The 15,697-nt window shown below is 51.3% G+C and overlaps 1 protein-coding gene across 1 annotated transcript in view; it reads right to left on the bottom strand.

The window, feature by feature from the left end:
* Nucleotides 1-15,697, bottom strand: part of Igsf21 (immunoglobin superfamily member 21) — a 219,300-nt gene that overhangs the window by 65,986 nt on the left and 137,617 nt on the right. The window contains exon 3 of the mRNA XM_021161084.2: nt 14,263-14,384. Coding sequence (XP_021016743.1) covers nt 14,263-14,384 — 122 coding nt within the window. The remainder of the gene's footprint in view (nt 1-14,262; nt 14,385-15,697) is intronic.

Below are 15,697 nucleotides of genomic sequence, written 5' to 3'. Positions count from 1 at the left end.
CAGGGATATTTTCATTTGTCTAATTTATTAGTTTATTAGCTTTGCAGTGAATGGAGAAAGTTACGCTACAACTCGGGCCTAATTTGATCAAAGCCAAATTTTCACGTCGTCCCTAGATGGCCGTCAGGAGGAGAAGATACCCCTGCTTAGGAAACGCGTCCAAGTTTTCCAGAAAGATCCAGGGCAGGGTTCCAGGGCTCTGAGTACTGGTGCAGAGTGAGGAGGGCTCAGAGCATTGTGGCTGAGAGGGAGGGTTGGTTGTGCACACCGGCTCCTTGGATTTTCAGGCAGATGCTTGGCAGATTCAGGCCTTGGCTTTCCCTTCTATAAAATGGAAGCTGTGGTAAGCTCTACCCTGTGGGGAAGAGGAGTCCTGGGTAGCTGCATTGCCACGGATGTCTCCCTGGAGCCCAGAACTGTGCCTAACCCATGGACAGCAAGGGTCAGTATTCCCTGAAGGCTTGTGGCTCACATACCGCTTCCCTGGACATCAGTGTATTTCTTCATGTGCCTTGGGCCAGCCCTGGACATTGCCTGCCTCATATCTGCCTGACAAGCCATCTGTAGATAGGCACCACCATCACTGTCTCTGATTTGGAGGTGGAGAAAACTGAGACCCTGAGAGATGGTGACTTGCCAGGGTTCCTAAGCAGTCAGTGGTAAATCAGAGATTGGGCTCCAGAATGACTCTGCCTTGTCACCTCTTGCCATAAGCATCTGTTTTGGTTTTACCACATAGTTGTACAACTGGGACCTGGAAGGAACCCATGTGAAGGGTATTGTGGGAAGATTCTGCCTCTCTGATTTGACCTCTTCTCCCCTCCTCCCTCTCCAGCCTCAGTTTTCCTCGGGGGAAAGTTCCTCCTGGCCCCACACAGCATCTTCAGCAGGGTGAGGACTCAGCCCCACCGACGCAGACTGCATGGATCCAAGCTGGCTTTGGTGGAGCACGTGGGTAGGTTAATGGACTCCTGACCCAGAGGTGCCAAGGGGTTTTTGTGCTGCACCAGACCCCGTCAGAGGATCCAGGGTTGCAAAGGGAAGAGGGAAACGCCCTCTCTCCTATCCCCAGTGAAGTCCCCTTCCACAGAGACAGCGACTGCAGATACTGAGTCCTGGTGCTGCGATGATGCCCACAGCTGTGTGGGAACGTCCCCTCAGAGATTCACATGTCTGAATATGTCGCCTCCAATGGCAAGAGGGACTTTGCAGGTATGATGCTGATGGATTGCCCAGGTGGCTGATGGAATCACAGAGGTCCTTGCTAGGGAGAAGTAGAGGCTTCAGAGTTCAGTGGGTCCAGGGGAGGCTTTAGCTCTAAGAGGCAACAAATTGGGAGTCGCAGGTCGTAGGAACAGGCGTGGCAGGTGTTCGATTCCTAAGATATGTGCTACTAAGTCTGATTCACTCTTTTCTTCTTTCCTTTCCTTTCTTTTCTCTTTTTGAGACAGGGCCTCATGTAGCCTAGGTTGACCTCAAATGTGATAAATAGCCAAGGATGGCCTTGAATTCCTAAGCCTCCTATGTCCACATCCCACGTGCTGGATTGCAGGCACTGCCCAACTCTGCCTGCCCTGTTTATATAGGGGGTATGGAGTGCAGGGTTTCATCCTTGCCAGGTGAACCTTCTTCCAACTGAGCCACCCGCCCAACCTCAAAGCTGCTTCCTTCTGAGCGCGCAGTGGTAATGGCGCTGCTGACGGTGGCAGCCGGAAGAGTTCAGGACAGCGGACAGCTACAGAGTGGCCAGCTCCTGCTTCACCAGCAAGGCACAGGTCATTCTCCTGTCCATGGCCCTCGAGGGCCCCCAGCTGCTGCTACCTCATATTAGATTCACCCATTCACTGCAATCAAGGCACTGACAGCCCCAGGCAGGCTTCCAGAAGCTAAGGATGGCTCAGAGAGAACGGTGAATGAAAGAATCTGTGTCTAGTATATAAGGCGACAGAGAATGAGCCATTGAAGAAACTCCTGCCATACCAGGTCAGTGAGCAATGTGTTATGAGGAAACTGAGAGCAGCGCAGAGGTGATCACACGCATGCACACATACACAGACACGCACGCACGCACGCACACAATGAATGTGGGTCTTGCTGAACTTGGAGCTCACTACTTAGGGTGACCAGAAAGCCTCAGGAAGCTCCCTGCCTCTCCCTTCCCAGGATAGGATAACAGGCACGGACTGCCCTGTTCGGCTTCTTATGTGAGTCCTGGGATCAAATTCAGGAGCTGAAGCAGTGTGTCCTGTCCCTCAAGTACTTGACAAACCATCTCCCCAGTCCAGATTGCTGTTTTAGACAAGGTGGTCAGGGGAGAAGGTCTTTTGCCGAGGGGAAATGTCAAAACAGAGACCAGGAGGGACCGAAGGAAGGAGCCATGTGGCTATCTGGGTCAGTGCTTACTCAGAGCGGGGTGGGGGTGGGGGTCTGAAGACCACAGCTTCATGCCTGGACAGCCCCTGGACAGCTGGGACTGGGAGTGGATCTGTGGGTGCTGCCCTTAGGAGGGAGGGCCACAAGGAATACCCAGGTTGCCCCTCCATTCACAGAGCCAGAAGAGCTTCTCCTTCGTGCCTCTTCCTCCTCCCCGCCCTTCTCCAGGGCTGAGCTTTGCAGGGCCAAATAGGCACAAGGCCAACACAGACAGAAACCACAGTGGGAGGGTGGGGGGAGCTGAGAGGACCCTCAGTAAAGACCATGGGGGAGGGCTGGGGGGGAGGCTCATTCTGCAGGCACACACATCTGTCACTCACTGGCTTCTCCCTCCTTTCCTATTACATTTTATGACATCCAATTTATCCCACACAGAACACAAGACCATGCAGGTAAGGCACAAAACGCACTGTAAAAATACACAGCTGTGTTGTCTTCCCCACAGGCCTGCTTGCCAAAGGCCGGGAGAGGCGTTTGCAAGATAAGAACTCATCCATTCCCCCAGCAGATGTGGGAGCTTGCCTTGCCTCTTTTTTTTCTAGTGAAGAAGCTTTGCCTCCATTCTCCCCCCATTACCCCCCACCCCCAGCCTCACCACAGAACCTGCTCACCACCTGTATCACAGCCCAGGGTCTTGGGGCCCTGCATGGCCAACATTGCCAACATCACTTAGCACTAACAGCACAGTGGCTACAGTCTGGGCCCTGCTGGAGCGTTCGCCTCTCCTCGGTCACTTGCTATCTGGGTGACCTCGGGCAAGTCCTACAACCTCCATGAGCTTCCTATTTGGAGCCATGACAGAGGCCAGAGGAGCGGGGCCTATTTTGCTGTGACATAAGGAAATACTCATAACTGTGTGAATTGTGAATGGTGTACGGCATGCCCCAACATCCTAACACATTACCATGGCTCTGCTACCCCAGGCTGCGGACTTGGGGACCATCATGGCTCCCAAGTAAGAAGCAAAAGGCGGCAGAGATGTTAAATCAGAACACTCAGACATCGTAAGCAGGGCCAGGGGGAAGATCAATGGCTGGATTTGGTCCCTTGCTTCCCTCGAAACACACAATCGCCTAGCAGGGAAGAAAAAGAGGCAGGTGCACCGACACGGCCACGTAGGAGGGGAGCAAGACCATCAGTTAACTGTGCTCACCTCCCCAAATACCCACAATATTTATCCAGCTCACAGGGAAACTGCGGCCAACAGCCTCCCGTGTATAAGCCTCTGGCTCCAGGAAAGGCTGCGTGCAGCAACCAGCAGCCACCAGTGGAGCATCCTGTCTGCTTCCCACTTCCCTCAACCATTCAGGGAAGTGAGGCGCCCTTCATGTGGGAATCGGGTGAGTGGAAACCGAGGCTCAGACAAGCTGTGTGGCAGGATGCGTCTGCTCTGTCACTAGCCCAGGTTCCATGTAAATCGGCTAGCCAGGCCCTCTATCGGGGCTCTCTTATTTGTGTATGCGGTAGCTCTCAGTCTCTGGATGGGGAAGGGCTACTTGCTGTCTCTCTGGAAGTCTGGCAGAAGGGAGCCAGTGGGAACAAATCATGGTTCGCAAGGCATGTGCACTGTTAGGGTCAAAAGAAAAGATCTTCTGGTAAATCAGAGAGTGGGGGCCTCAGCGGAGACCAGCAACTCACCTTAGCCACCAGGGGGGCAGTGTAACGGCTGCCACTGCTTGTGGATGACCAGGGAGCCCAGGTGGCCATTGCCAAGGTGGTTTGGTTCTGGTCTGAGGCTGGGATGGAAGGGCCAGAGCAAATGTCCTGGGCTGACTACAAACTTGACAAGAAGGCCTGGGTGAGTGGAGCCTTTGGTGAGGAGGCAGGGAGGGGACAGCCAGGAGGGTGGGACAGGTAGGAGGATCTGATAGAAGCTGAGCTCAGTGCCCGGCTTGTGTGGGGCCCTTGCAGGGCTGTAGTAGTGGGTGCATGACACGATGCCCCTTTAGGAAGCCCCTCTGGATGCTGGGTGGACATGGAAGGATGCTGCACATGAGGGACCATGATGCCCCGAGAGAGAACTGCAAAGAAACCCACAGCCTTTGCCCAGGCATTGGAAAGCCTGGCCTGCGGTCCAGCTCCATCACAGGTCACTCGGCCTCTCTGGTTCTCTGGTCTTGGCTGAAGGTATCATTTGCAATGACACCAGCTTTATTCAAGGCTCACCATCCTCAGGCCCTTGTCTCTATATGGATACCTAGGGTGAGTTTTTCCTCAACTTACCCATGCATGAACACCTAGCTACCTACCTACACATGTCTATCTGTCTATCCATCCATATGTCTACATAACTACCCAGCTTTCCACTCATTAATTGCCCATCTATCCATCCATTGTTTTATCCATCCATCTACTCATCCATCAGCCCATGCTGTCAGTCAGCCACCAAATTACCTGTGCATCCATGCATCCATCTGTCCATCCAACCATCTATCATCCACTCAAATATGCATGTGTATATACATACAAATCATCCATCCACCCATTTATTCACACATACTTACATATATACACACATATACACCATCCATCCATCCATCCATCCATCCATCCATCCATCCATCCATCCATCTATCCATCCAGACATCCATCCATCCATCTATCCATCCAGACATACATACATACAATTATCTATACATCTACACATAATACATACATACATGCCTATATATATATATATATGTATGTATGTATGTATATGTGTGTGTGTGTGTGTGTACATTCACCAATCCATCCATCCATCCATCCATCCATCCATCCATCCATCCATCCATGCACTCACCAGTTTGTCCATCTTCCTGTCTGTCCATTTGTCTGTCTGTGCCACCCCTCCCAGTTCCATCAGCCTCCTCCACACTCATCACCACAAACACAATTACCTTCCATGGCAACAGAGCTTCTCTCAGACCTGGGAAATGTTATTAGGCCACGAGTAACATATTATGGAGGAGGTCTGAATCACCCGGCGCCCCTTCTAACGTGCGGCAACACCTGTGTGACAAAGACTTTGTTCTGAGCTGTTTACTAAATTAGGCCTTTCCAGGACAGTTTCAGCCTTCAGGTTTTTTTTTTAATACCAGCAATAAAATGGTTATATAATTAGTAGTAAAGCTGGCAGCCTGTTACTGGTGTTTTACTTACAAGTAAAAAGACTGCATTGCGTGTGCATGTGCGTGTGCGCGTGCATGTGTTTCTTACTGTAGGTAGATAAATTATTTTCCATGTCAGCAATTCTATCCCTGAGGCTGGGTCTGGCGACACCAACCTCGGGCCATTGAAGATTGAGTTTTGACTCTGATGCCTACTTGCTGTGTGATCAAAGGGAAGTGACCCTCATTCTCTGGGCCTTAGCTTCCCATCCAGAGAATGAAAGGGATGGCACCTGGATGACACTGAAGGCTTCTGGCCGTTCTGAGTCTGGGAGGAGACAGTGGCTGTAAGTCACATCTATGTGTCGTGATTCTAGCAACTTCTCCTTGATCCATGTTTCCAGTGGTCTGCTTCATCTCTCCACTTATGGGGGTCCACACTGTGGTACTCCAAATCCAAGCAGCACTTAAGAACCCTGAACCTCACCAGTTCCCAATTCAGGGAAGAGTCTGCCCCCCCCCCCCCGTCTCTCTCTGTGCTGCAGTGAGGCCACAGGAGTCAGCTGGGCCTCTCTCCTCACATCCTCAGCTCTAGTCCATCAGGGCTCAGTGTATCCTCCCAGTTCCAATTCCCTTCCCATCATCTCCATGGTGACCCTTTACCTTTCAGGGGGAGTCGAGCTATAATGACCTTTTTTCAGGGGGTCCTCTCCACCCTTAGAGCACAATTCGAGATTTCCTATGTCCCAGCATGCTCTGGGCCATTGTCTTCACTCTGCCTACTGGTTGAAATCAGCTTGGGCTCATAAGGGACCTGATGCCCGGGTCCCTGCCCCCCTTGGCTTATGTAATGGATCAGAACTCAGAATTTTTCATTTCTTTTCACTCTGGCTCAGCTTGGCCTTGGATGCTCAGCAATCCTCCTGTCTCAGTCTCCCTGGTGTGTCTGTTTGGCCTGTGGACCAGCGGTGCTGCCCTGTCTGGGCAGGGGGCGGGTTCTAGAATCCTGGGCCTGGTGCGGAAGCTGCATCTCACGGGAAGATTCCGTACTGTTCTGCAACACCTGGCTGGCCTCTCGGCTTCCCCTGGCTCCCCACTCAGTGGGGATACTGAGTCTCCACCCGCTTGGCCTCTCCATACACACACCGCCTGCTCCAGCTGCTGTCCCCTACATGCAGAATGTCTGGTCCTTAATGAGGTCATGTCTGCTTCACTGTGAAGGCCACAGCAAAGCTGCAGCTCAGGCAACAGTGCCCATTCACTTCTCACTCTCTACTGTTATCAGTAGAGAGCTAGGAATGTCCACTCCAGGGAAAGAACAACCCCAATTTCCTTGTTCTCCTGTCTCCCCGTTCCTGCAGTTAGTAAAGAAGCTTTTCTTAAATGATGAATAATGAGGCAGAGGTTCCCAGCAGGAATCAAGGCCATGTTCCCACCACTTACCCAGAGCACAGCCTGGTGCTGGCTAGTGGCTCCTGACAGCTTGGGGACAATGCTGTCCCTGGGAGGCTCCTGGTTAGAGGTGTAACACCCCCCAGAGGAGAGATTGGGCTGCCTGTTAGTCTCCATCCATCAGCTCGGGACTGGCTGGCAGGGAGCTAAGTCACTCGGTCCTCAGCTGGAGCCATGTGAAGGGGGCCTGAGGGCTGCATCACACAGCGAATGCTGGGTTTAATCAGATAGTGCAAACCAAAGACAGGCTGATTGCTGAAGAGCAGTAGCTACCAGCTCATTAGCCTAACAACCCTTCACTAAACTACTGCGCAGGGCACTGAGGCCCTGGCAACAGCAGTGGGCAGAGGGTGCCTGCCTACCCTTAGGAATCTATCTTTGGAGATAAGGGTGGGTAGTTCAAGCAAGCCCCCTACTTGTAGTACCCCAGAGCTTCACCAGAGGGCATCAGACAGCTTTGAAGTGTGTTCTGCCCCTCCTGTCCTCTCTATCCATGGATTGGGGATGGTTTGTAAACTCAGTGATCTCCCTGGGGAAAGTGGGTGGTCGAGGCTGCCTAATAGCAACTTGGGCTCAGCAAGCACACTCCCTTTTCCTGCCTCAAAATGTTTCTACTCTCCCATGATACAATGAGGAAGTATTCTGGTCCTCCTGTTAACCATGGAAACAGGCAGGCTCTCTATAGCCATAGAGATGTTGGGGCCATGGAGGGGCTCTAAGCCAGAGGTGAATGGGTTGCCCATGCAAGTGTGCACACGTGTGTATGTATGTGTGCCTGTGTATGCATGCATGCGCATACATGTAAGTGTGGATGTGTGTGTTCAGGATAAAGACAGAAACACCCTGGCTGGCATTGGGGGTCCTAAGAAGAGGAGAGATAAAGAAAGACATTTAGAAAAGCCACAGAAGGCCAATGTCAGGGAAGGGATGGCGAGTGTCCACTTTGGGGGATGGGTGGAGTGAGGGAGGAAAGGATGTTGTATTAAAACTTTCGGAGGTGCGGAGGAGCAGCCCGAACTATGCTGCAGATGTCCATGGAGTCCCGAGGAAGACATCAGATTCCCCCACCCCCCTCCCCCAGGCCCGGAACTAGAGTTACAAGTGGTTGGTGAGCTTCCTGATGCAGGCGCTGGAAACCAAATTTGCTCCTCTAAAAGAGCAGGCAGTGTTCTTAGCCACTGAGCCACGTCTCCAGCCCACGTCCACGGATCTTTTGGCACCAGGTGGCACTTAGGAGCAGGTAGGTGGTGTGGCAGTGGGCTCCTTAAGTCTTGCTGCCAGCATCACTTTAAAGCCCGACTTCCTGGTTCCCTGGCTTAACTCCAGGCTTGAATCAAATTTGGCCCTTGTAAGTTTCTGGAATTCACATTTTTCCCAGCAACTTCCAAGCAGACCATGTCCCTGCCCTAGTCGGGGCCAGCTTTGGCTCAGGGAATGCAAAAGGGCAAGTCACTGAAAGCTCCCCTAGTGGCCATAAGGAGAACTGCAGCTCCATTCTAAAACTTGATTTTGCCATAGGGACAAGAGCTCACAGGCTGGATGCTGGGGGTTTCCTGTTTATGATTAAAATAGACATCAACTGTTATGACTGACATACTTGAAGGGGCCCAAGGTTGTTCTCACTACATCATTCTTATCCAGATTTCTCGAGGATCTGGGTTGGGACCCAGGTCATGACGGGACCATAACTGGGTGTGCAGGATCTTGGGTGACCATCTCCAGAGAGACTGAGCCTGAGTTTGTCCTAATACCCAGCAAGCTCTACACATAGTAGGTGCTTAATGTGTGCTTACAGAGAGTCTCACGGGCAAGAAATTCCCATTACATATATTTTGGAGAAACCGGATGCAGGACTTACAATGGAAACCAGAGGACTAAGGGACCAAGAATTGAGGCTTCCAAATTATCAAGGCTGGGATGGCATTTTCTTTGTACTCACAGCAAGACAAGGATCTGAGCTGCTCAGTAACGCATGCCATCAGGTAAAGACATGCAAGCTCTCAAAGGATCACGGATGCTCGGCTCTTTGGACTGAACCGGCAATGTGTCTATTTAAAACCCAGAAGTGTGTTTTCATTGGAGATGATTCCAAAAGACTTCTGTAAGGATCATTGTCTGCCTACTCGGAGTGGCCTTGTCCCTTTCTGGGCACCTTCCCACCTCCACTGAACATACCGTTCCTCCACTCAGAGCTCCAGTCCCCCCTCCCGCCAGCCATACCCATTTTGTCTCAAAGCCACTTTTGATTTTAGATCCACTTTCAATGCTGCTGTGGCCACCATCTCCTCAGCCCTGCCAGCTGAGTCACCTCGGCGTGTGTCTGAGCAAGTCCTCAGACAGCTCCGGCTTCACTGTTGCAAAGGTTAGCTATATATCTGTTTGGACTCCACTTCCCCTCTTTCTAGACCCCACCACATACTGTCTCTCTCTAAATGTCAAACAGACTCTGGGGTGCTGAAGGAGGGGAGGAGGGATTGACCCTCAGGGGAACCTTGCTGTCTGGGGAAAGCATGGGGAAGGACAGACAGGTTTTAATACCTGATCGGGACTCCATGGTATCCAATTTCTAGTGTACACGTCAGAGCCACTGGGGACAATCACTTCTTTCAGTGTCTACCTGCCAATGCCCCACCTCACCCCACTTTCTGCTATCATATATGGCTGTATGCTCAGCTCATGCTGTGCTCAAACAGGCAGTCGGTCTCCGTGGGTGAGAGAACAGGTGCTACCAAGTGTTTGTGGGACTCAGATATCAGGCCCCAGCGTCCTCCAGGGAACACTTAGCTTTCTTGTCTCTACTCAGTAACAAGTGTGAACTTTCAAATGCAGGTCATGGTGGGCCGCTCTCTGTGGCTCCCCGTGGCTCCTGGGGTGCTAAGGGTAAATTGTTACTTTGTTATTTCCTCTGCCCTGGCCATGCTCCGCCCCAGGCAGCCCTTCTCACCCCAGGGCCTTTGTGCTTGCTCTGCCTGATTCTTGGAGTGACCCCTGCTTTCCTGCCCCACCCTCCGTGCATGACTGTTTGCACTCTAGTTCTCTGCTTGGATGTCTTCTGTGACACACCGGCCCTATTCCCTGCGACCCACCCTTGATCGGGAGTGCCCTGATTTGCATGGCCCCTATTTGCATGGTCCCTATTTGCATGACCCTTATTTACATGGCTTGGATTTGCAAGATAGAGATTGCACACTGGAAGTTGCTTGGGTAAAGGCTCAAGCTCAGCCTGGCCAAGCCCATGCAGGGACAGCACAACTACTGCCTAAGTATGAAGACTAGAGTCTATCCTCACAGTCAAGTTATTGGCTGGACTAGTGAAGTTTGCAAGGCTCTCAGGTAGGAGAGCACGTTTCAGTGTACGACATAGAGAGAGAGGTCGAGGAAGCGTCATTCTGCATACCCGTATGTCCCCACTCAAGTCACACACACACACACACACACACACACACACACACACACACTTTACAGCTCCTTGCTTTACCCTGGTCTCTAGTTAAGGCCCCGCCCACTCCCTACTCCTGTTAAGGCCCCGCCCACCCCCTACTCCTGTCTAAGGAGCGAATCCTCCACTCCCAGCCAGTCCCTTCCCCACTACCCCCGAGTCCCCCACACACTGAATGGACGAACCCCCCGAGCCCAAGGTAGCATCACAAGGACTCACACCTGCGCCCGCAGGAGGCAGGCACCCTGTCGTCGACCAGCTTCTGCCGATCAAGTCCCACCAGCTGGGGACAAACACGGGGAGTCCCTGGGGCTCCTTGAGGCTCCCCAGGAAATTGTTCTCTGCCGGTTTCTGGTAATATTCCCAGCCTCATTCTCACCCCGCTTTCCCAGCTGAAGAGGAAGCAGCTGAACAGCTGTGGAGCTGGGACTCTGGGCTGAGATGCATTAATTTGTAAATATCTTCATTTATATGTAAATGCGGAGCCCGGAGCCCCGCCGCTGGCCCTAATGGGGCCCTGCAGCCTGGCACTGCGGCTCTTCCTTCACTGGCTGGGCACGGGAAGATGTTCCCAACACTGCTTGATTTCATAGGTCTCTTCTTTCACTGGCCCCCGTGTCCCCTACATATGGTGGCTCTGCTCCCTGGGGTGCCCTCTGCTCAGGATACCCAGGTGTCTCATAGTGCAGAAACCCAGCATGAACATGGAGGACTAAAGGAGCCTGGCACATAAATCCTAGGACTGAACTTAAGTCCATGCTGCTGTGTGACTTTGGAAAAGTCCTATACCCTCTCTGGGCCTTATTTTCATTAACTGTAAAACAAAGATGGCACCATGGTATAGGTGTAGGAAGAGGTGGTTTGGGGTTTGATCAAGTTCATGTCATTCCAATGGGAGACCCTTAGCTGGGTTATCCCTTGGCCTTACTGAATTGTGTGACCCCTTCTGTAAAATAAAATGCAAAAAAGGGGGAGTTAAAAATGTTACTTTTCCAAGTTCAAGGGGTTAACTGAAGATAGAGAGCAGCAGAAGAGAAAGAAGTGTGTACATAGGGACTTTCGGGATGGGGGATCCGGGGCAAAATTGGGTTTGCCTTGCGGTGGGGAGAGAGGGTTGCTTGAGGCTTAGGGGTGAACACCTTCGGCCTCAGAATTATGTTTGGAGACCGGGAAACTCTGACCCCAGGTCACCTGCCCACCGAATGGATCAGCCAGCATTTGCCTTGGAGAAAATGGGCACCAATGTCTAACACATTCTAGGATTACAGGAAGAATAGTCTAGTCAGCCTGCTTTCGGGGGGGCCGAGGGTGGGGCGGGGGAGACTGGCTCAAGGTCACTGGGTAGGAAGTGGCTGTGCCAGGATTTGAAGCCTTCAGGCACCTGCTGGCTTTCTCCAAGCTGGCGAGCACGGTTGGGAGCAGGTGTGTGGGGTGTGGGAGTGGGCATTGGCGGGGGCGTGGGGTTTCCTTGTGGTCTGAGGAATCAAAGCTAGGCAGGCCTCTGGAGGACACACCTATAGCCAGAAGCAGACTGAAAAGGAAGAATTTGTTGCTGCCGGGTGCTGGGTTTCAGAAAACCTGGCTCCAAGCCAGGAAGTCCCCTGCCTGAGGACTCTCTGGGGCTCCCAGGGCATTGCTTATTTTCCTCTCCAAAATGCTTTTTATCTCTGCTCTCATCTTGATGGCAACTGATTTCTCCTTGGCACTCGTTTCTTTTTCAGAAAAGGGGGGAGGGGGTACAGAGAGGCATCTGCCTGCCTCCTGTGAGCCTTGGGTACACTCTGTCTCAGGTGCTCAGGGAAAAATGGCTGGGACTGAGGTCCTAGCTCAGTGGCTGGGATGAGGAGCCTGGAGAGGCCATCAGGGCTCATGGTCACCTTCTGGTCCTCACTCTGCAGGTAGGAGGTCCTAGCCAGATCTCACTGCAGAGCTAGTGACACTTTGAAAACCAAAAATTCTTCTGTCCTATTCTGAGATTGTATTCTCTTGCAAACCAACACCCCCAACCACAATGGAGCACCTCCAGGACTTTGGTGTATTCTTTTTGCAAATTCAGTCATGCACTGACTTGTGACCAGGCCTTGGTGGACAATGGGAGCTAAGCGCAGAGGTGGGGGTAGGTGAAAGTCCAAGTTAGGGGGTGGAGGTTTGTCCACCCCAGGACTCAGTGTCTAAAGACCACATGACATCAGACACTCACTGGAATGTCCCAGTTGTGCCACCAACCAAGTGGAACTATGCAAGGTGTCACACAGGCTGTCACCTGTTGTTCCCAGTACAGGTTCTGTTGTAGCACTGCCCTCTGAGAGCATCAGGCAAAAGCATCTACCACACAGTATGAAAGATCACTCTGTGTGTGTGTGTGTGGTATGTGTGTGTGTGTGTGCATATGTGTGTGGTGTATGTATTTGTGTATGTGTGTATATGTGTATGGTATGTGTATATATGTGTATATGTGAGTATGTATATATATATATAGGTGTGGAGTATTAGTATATGTGTGTATATGTATATCTGTTGTGTGTGCATGTGTATGTTTTGTATGTGTATATGTGTTGTGTGTATGTGCTTGTATATATGTGTTGTGTTTATGTGCATATATATGCATATGTGTATATGTGTTGTGTGTGTATATATATATGTATGTGTTGTATGTGTATGTATGTGTATGTGTTGTGTGTGTATGTGTGTATATATTGTGTATATGTATATGTGTGTGTATTTTTGTGTGTATGTGTTGTATGTATGTAAATATTGTATATGTGTATATGTATGTATATATTATATATGTATGTATGTATGTATGTGTGTATATGTGTTATGTGTGGTGTATGTATGTGTGTGTGTGTTCATACCTAGCACCACAAGAAACTATTTCACAGAGGTCATAAGAGCCCCTTGCTGGAGGAGGGTGAAGAATGAGGGAGCCTCTGCCATCCAACCCAGGGAGACCTGTTCTGCTAACCTGCTGGTCCTGCCTGAGTGGGGTTCTGAAGGCTGAAGAGGAGCTTACCGGGTGACACAAGGTGGGAAAGGCCCTCTGGGAGGAGAGACTTCCATGTATAAAGAGTCAGAGGAGTAAAGTACAACAGAAGTCTTGGGGACCATGTAGGGCTGTGAACACCCACCTATGCAGAGTGTGGGACCCTGGCATGAGGCTGAGCTGTCTTGACTCTGCAGCCTTTGCTTGCCCAGCTCGATCCTGACCTGAGAGTCCAGGTGACCCTGCTCCATCCTGACCTGAGAGTCCAGGTGACCCTGAACTGGGACCTTTGTGACCCTAGAGATCTCAGAAGATGATCAAACATGTGGCCAGGCTGGGCAGAGCTGCTTCCTCTCTCAGGTCTGTCATGCTAGGCTGTGTGACTTTAGGTAGAGCTCTGCCTCTCTCTGGACCTCAGCTCCTCACCTGCAGGTGGGATTCATGAAGCCTACCTTGCAAACTCATAGGAGGAGCCATGGCCTCACCTCTCCCTGCCTCTTCCCTCCTTCCAGGGCTGGGCTCCACGTGTGTAGAGAGCCCCCCAGCTCATGCAGGTGGGTGCACCCCTCAGAGCCTTGGCTCTCAATCTTCCTGATGCTGCAGCCCTTCACAGTCCCTCATGCTATGGTGACCCCCAGCCATAAAATTACTTCATTGCTACTTCATACCTGTAATTCTGCTACTGTTGTGAATCGTAACATAAATGTCTACTGTGCAGTATATCTGATGTGTGAACCCCGTGGAAGGGTCATGACCCACACTTGGGAGCCACTGTTTAAGAGTGTCTAGGGGATGGAAAAGCACCACCCCAGCCCCTCCCTCCTTCCTCCCACCTGCCAGCCAGCCGCCAGCCCAGGTGGCCTCACCTCACAGTGGACTGATACACAAGGTCCTCCCTCTTGCGGTAATTCTCCATGTGCGAGTAGTTCGTGGAGAACATGGCGTCAAACGTGAAGATCTTCTGCTTGATGGTGCCGCCATCTGTCACCTGCCAATGAGCAGAGGAGCCACGGGTGAGTGCCCAGCCTGCCCTGGCCACTGCTGTCCTTGGCCTGGCCCCGCTCTGGCTCTTCCCTCCCTACCCTCTTTTGCTAAAGAGTCCCTCCCCACCCTTTGCTGCAGCCCCTGATGCTCCATGCCCATCCCTCCTGTAGATCACGGAGGCTGCCTGGCTGATAGTCTTTGTAAGGCCTCCCTTGTCTTTGAATCTAAGCGCCAACTGACAGCTGAGGAATTTGAAAAAGAACCATAGGGTGGGCGAGATGGCTCAGCAGGTGGAGGCACTTGCCGCCAAAGCCTGACAAGTTAAGTTTGATTCCTGGATCATACATGGTAGAAGAAGACAATTGACTCCTGCCAGTTGTCCTTTGACCTGCCTCTGCAGGCACTGTGACACATACATACGTGCACGCGTACACACAAGCACACACACACATACACAAACAAACAAATAAATTGAAAGAATGACAGTCTTTGGTCCCAGGAGGCCAAGTTCATTACCATGCCCCAGAGGAGACAAAGATCACCCACCACTGAACTTCCCTGCCCTGCTCCTTCCTCTCCTGCCTCTTGTCAAAGCCCAGTGCACTGTGGAGCCCTGGATGTAGAGCCCGGGAGTCAAAGGCTTTCACATGCTCAAGATTGTGAGTGACCCTGGCTCCCTCCCTCCAGTGCTAGCCATCAGAGAGAGCATTGGCCTCTGGCTTCAGCTTCCGAGCAGAGAAACACTGGACTTTCAATTCTGCAAACCCTGGGAGGAAAGGATATGGGGCAGAGCCAGCAGCCTCTCCCCACTGGGTCTTTCTAGGTACCAGGAGATCCTACCACCATGACGGACTGATGTCACTGCCTTGCAGACATGGCTAGCAGGGCCTGCGGAATTGTGGGCAGGACCAGAATGGGCTGTGTAGAGTCAACTGTGGAATCAGGGCCAGGTCCCAGAGTCCTAGTCAGGGGGAAGGAAGGAGAGGGAGCAGGCTATAGTAAGAAGGGGAGAGTGGAGGGCCAGGGGACCATCAGTGTGCAAACAGGGAAAGACAACTAAGCTATATTGTAACCATTTCTCCTTTTTAGTATAATAACAACAACAACAACAACAACTATATATTACAATATATTATATTACAATATATTTATTATAATATAGGTATACATATTTAACTTATATATAATATAGTTATATATTACATTTATTATTAAAATTACATTATTATATATTTATAATTATTATCACATATGTGCACATGATGTGTGAGGGGTGACTGTGGAGCTCAGAGAACAACTCTGAAGAGTCACGTCTCT

This window comes from Mus caroli, unplaced genomic scaffold, assembly GCF_978045245.1.
Source record: "Mus caroli unplaced genomic scaffold, Mus_caroli_1 scaffold_6, whole genome shotgun sequence".
Lineage (NCBI taxonomy): Eukaryota > Metazoa > Chordata > Mammalia > Rodentia > Muridae > Mus > Mus caroli.
This window is presented reverse-complemented; position numbering and strand designations above follow the sequence as displayed.